This window comes from Octodon degus, unplaced genomic scaffold, assembly GCF_000260255.1.
Source record: "Octodon degus isolate 3935 unplaced genomic scaffold, OctDeg1.0 scaffold00019, whole genome shotgun sequence".
In the NCBI taxonomy this organism is placed as follows: domain Eukaryota; kingdom Metazoa; phylum Chordata; class Mammalia; order Rodentia; family Octodontidae; genus Octodon; species Octodon degus.
In genome coordinates, this window is record NW_004524595.1 from 4,399,039 (window position 1) to 4,402,601 (window position 3,563).

The 3,563-nt window shown below is 43.5% G+C and overlaps 1 protein-coding gene across 1 annotated transcript in view; it reads right to left on the minus strand.

Annotated features, from left to right (window-relative positions):
* The window catches only part of Mrpl33 (mitochondrial ribosomal protein L33), a 14,320-nt gene extending 12,763 nt beyond the window's left edge, over positions 1 to 1,557 (minus strand). The window contains 2 exon segments of the mRNA XM_023711159.1: positions 753 to 771; positions 1,390 to 1,557. Of these exon segments, the coding sequence (XP_023566927.1) occupies positions 753 to 771; positions 1,390 to 1,405 (35 nt within the window). The 5' untranslated portion in view covers positions 1,406 to 1,557.
* Positions 1,558 to 3,563: the final 2,006 nt, after the last annotated feature.

A 3,563-nucleotide genomic window follows, 5' to 3' on the forward strand; every position in this document is an offset into this window, starting at 1 on the left:
GATTCCTACAGTGGACTCTCAAATGACACCTGGCCCTCAGTATGAAGAAAAAGTAACATGGTGACAATCAAAACAAAGCACAGGCCCAGGCTTGGTTTGGAAATAAGATGGTCAATTTACCTATCTGGGACTAGAAAAGACACAAGAGTTCTATAGCTAATCAAAGCTTTCAAATGCTCACTGAAGCATTTGGATCTATGATTTTTTGGTTTTATCAAGGTATGAAAGTATTCAGTAGAAGCTGGACTTGAAACTTTGATCAGTTTTCCCAGGCTCATAGCAAGTGGTAATTCTCTGATGATGTCTGGCAGCAGCTAGCTGCGAGGGCTCTCAGTCAGCCCTAAGATCACAATGAAAAGCAACCAATAACCTTCATCAGTGATAGTAAACCTTCCAGAGTTCTCAGTGACAACAAACTCCCTGCTGCGGCACGCATACCATAGATTCACCACCACTGACCTACACTATAGGTCCTAGAGAGTATTGCGTTGCTAAGCTATGACATTCTCTTAGTTTTATAATTTGTAGTTTATATTTACAATTTATGATGGGATTATCTGTGTTAACCCCATCATAAAATGAGCATCTGTATTTTTGAAAGCAATCATGAGGACAAAATAATCAAGTAACTCCCAAACCAATTTTTACAAAATAAAGGCCAAATGCTTAAAAGATACAAGGGCATGTTGGCAGCAGTTGAACTAACAAATTAACATAAACAAGCAAAGTTCAAATTAAAAATTTGTACTTACTTTGACTTGCTCTTGGCAACTTTTTGTGTAAAGAAAAAGAATAAAAATATTAATTTAGTAGCATTCTTATGCAAAGTTCATATAAACATCAGTAACCAAAATCATTTGTCAAAAATCATTCAACTCATAGTCTAAGGTAAACTGTCATTCAAGTATACACCACGCTGTATTCCCAAGGCTGAGGATGTAGCTCGGCGCTACAATGCCTGCCTAGCTGTAGGGATTCCCTGGATTTAAACCCCTGTAAGGGCGGGAGTTAGAGGGCCATTTCCTACCTACAACTATTCTTTATTCTATCATCGTGTTCAAAAGAAGATAACAAAGACTAAACCAGACCAATTTTTAACGTAGTGCTTCTGCGCAATCACTTCAGTTGGACTACTTCCAAATCTTCAAAGTGTCATATTTGTTCGATTTCTCCTCTTAAGGTCCAAGCAACTATTTGCACTGGAACACGCCTCTCTGGTTTAACAAGCCAATCTTTGCAAACTGCAACAACTATCGCATGAGGTGCAGAAGAGAAACTAACTCCACGCAGGAAGTCAGCCAGGTGCACCAGGACACAGCGCCCACCCGAAGGCCTGACGACTCCACTGCCCGCGCTGCGTCCCCTCGGGCAACACACTGCCCCTCTCACCGGCATTTCTCTTCATCTCCACAGTTCCAAGTGGGTGGCCTAGAAATTCTGAGGTCTTCCCATTTGGGATGTGCAATGTGCTTCTTCTAACTTGTCCCTACCGAGGGCAGAAAAAAGCGCCCACACCTCAACGTCCGGCGAACCGCACGAGAACACGAACTAGCTCGGCCGCGCGCGCCGTCAAGGGCTCCGCGGGTGGCAGCCTCGTGGCCGTGGTGTCCCCCACCTCGCACATTCCCAGGTGTATCGAGGGCACTGCCCTCTCCGCAGCCCGCCGCCTCCTGCCCCACTTACGGGAGACCGCGGAGAGGAACATGATTACCGAACCCGGGAATCTCGATGACCCGCCAGAAACAACTACTTCCGGGGCAAGGAGGGGTTCTGGAAGAGAACTTCCGGTGTTGCCCGGAGCCACGCCCCCGCCAGTGTAGTTTTTAGTTGTGTATGCAGCCGCGCTATCTGGGCGAGAATTATGTATCTCATAATCACAACTTTAAAGCCTCAGGAACTGTATGTTGTAATTTGATTGCTTCAATCTACCAGTGCTTGCATACATTCCTGAAAATGTTGCCTCTTGTTAGAAAGACTCCTCTAATCCAGCTCCCTCTCTACCTGGTAAAGGAACCCTGCCTTAACTATCTACCGTATCTCCTCATCTGCTGCATTCAAACACACCTTCCATGGCAGTGAGCAAAAATAGGAGCTGAATTACTGTGATTGGCACCACGCACATAATTTGCCTAATGGTACGCAACTAGTGAGTGGCAGCATCAGAATTTAAACCAGGTCTTGCCTGACTCCAAAGACTAATGTATTTCTCACTAGGCATTGGAACCTCCCACTATGCTAACACTAATTCTTCATGTCTCTGCAAGGAACCTGGACTGCTCCAACATCAGGAGGTAATCTATAACCTAATTTCCCAACAAGTAATCAGGACTTTGGGATTGTTTTATCTAATCTGGTCTTTTAATCTGTGTATTTTTGCAGACAGAACATAAAATTCTTTTTTAGTTTTGTTTTTTTGAGACAGGATCTCACTATGTACTTGAGGCTGGCCCTGAACTCACTATGTAGCCCACCCTGCTTTTAAACTCACAGAAATCTTCCTGCCTCAGCTTCCAGAGTGCTGGGATTACAGATGTGCACCACCATGCCTGGCAAAATTCTATCCCATAGATTACATTCCCTGAAAGCAATAAAATTATTTAGAAAATTCAGGGGCTGGGGATATAGCTTAGTGACCCAAGCGCCTACCTGGCAAGCATGAGTTCCTGAGTATGATTCCCAGTACTACAAAAAAGAAAGAAAATTCAGAGGCAGGGGATGTAGCTCAGTAATAGAAGGCTTGCCTAGTATGCAAGAGGTCCTTGGTTGAGCCCTAGCACTGCATAAAAAAGAAAAGAAAATACAGCTCTCTAATACAATTCAAGTTTTTAAGTTAGGGCTGTCTTTGCCCTTAGAACTGTTGCAAAAAACAGGCCAAACATGGGAAGAAACAGCACCAGGAAAGTTTAGGAGGCAGTTTATTATACTGGTGGGCTTCTGACTAGGATTTCTCCAAAAGTCAGCCCTGTCCCAGAGGGTTTCAAACTTTTAAAGGGAAAGTGAGCAGGGAGGTACATAGGCAGATTTGGCATATGCTTGGAAGGCTCAGTGACATCATGGGTTGCTGAAGGAGTTTACACATCTCGGTTACATTACAAGGCCCTTAGTTAAAACAGGTGTGAGTTCTACAAAGGCAGAAGTGTCCTGTTGTATTTGAAGTTACAAGATCATCAACTGCAAAGGCAGCAAAGACAGGTTTACACAAAGAGAGATGTGTTCTCTTATCAGGCCTGCCAGACACGTCAGCTTGGTCTTGGCAGGCAGCCTGGGCAGGCTTTCTAAAAATTTTAGACTTGCCCTTCAGAACCTTAGGTTCTTTTCCTGTCCCTAAGAATTCTTCATACTCATTTCCAATAAAACAACTGAGTCCCTTATGGTACCTAAATCCTTCCTTATCTATCACACTTTTCTTGTGCAGTTCATCTTCTGTAGAGAAAAGTTCCATGTGTTCAAAGGATAAGGCTTCTTATCTGATAAATTCCTTTAGAGGATTTAAAGGGAAACAATATAAAGCCAAAAGTCAAAGAGCATGAATTATAGACTGTATCCCTTAGAAAGTCACTTTT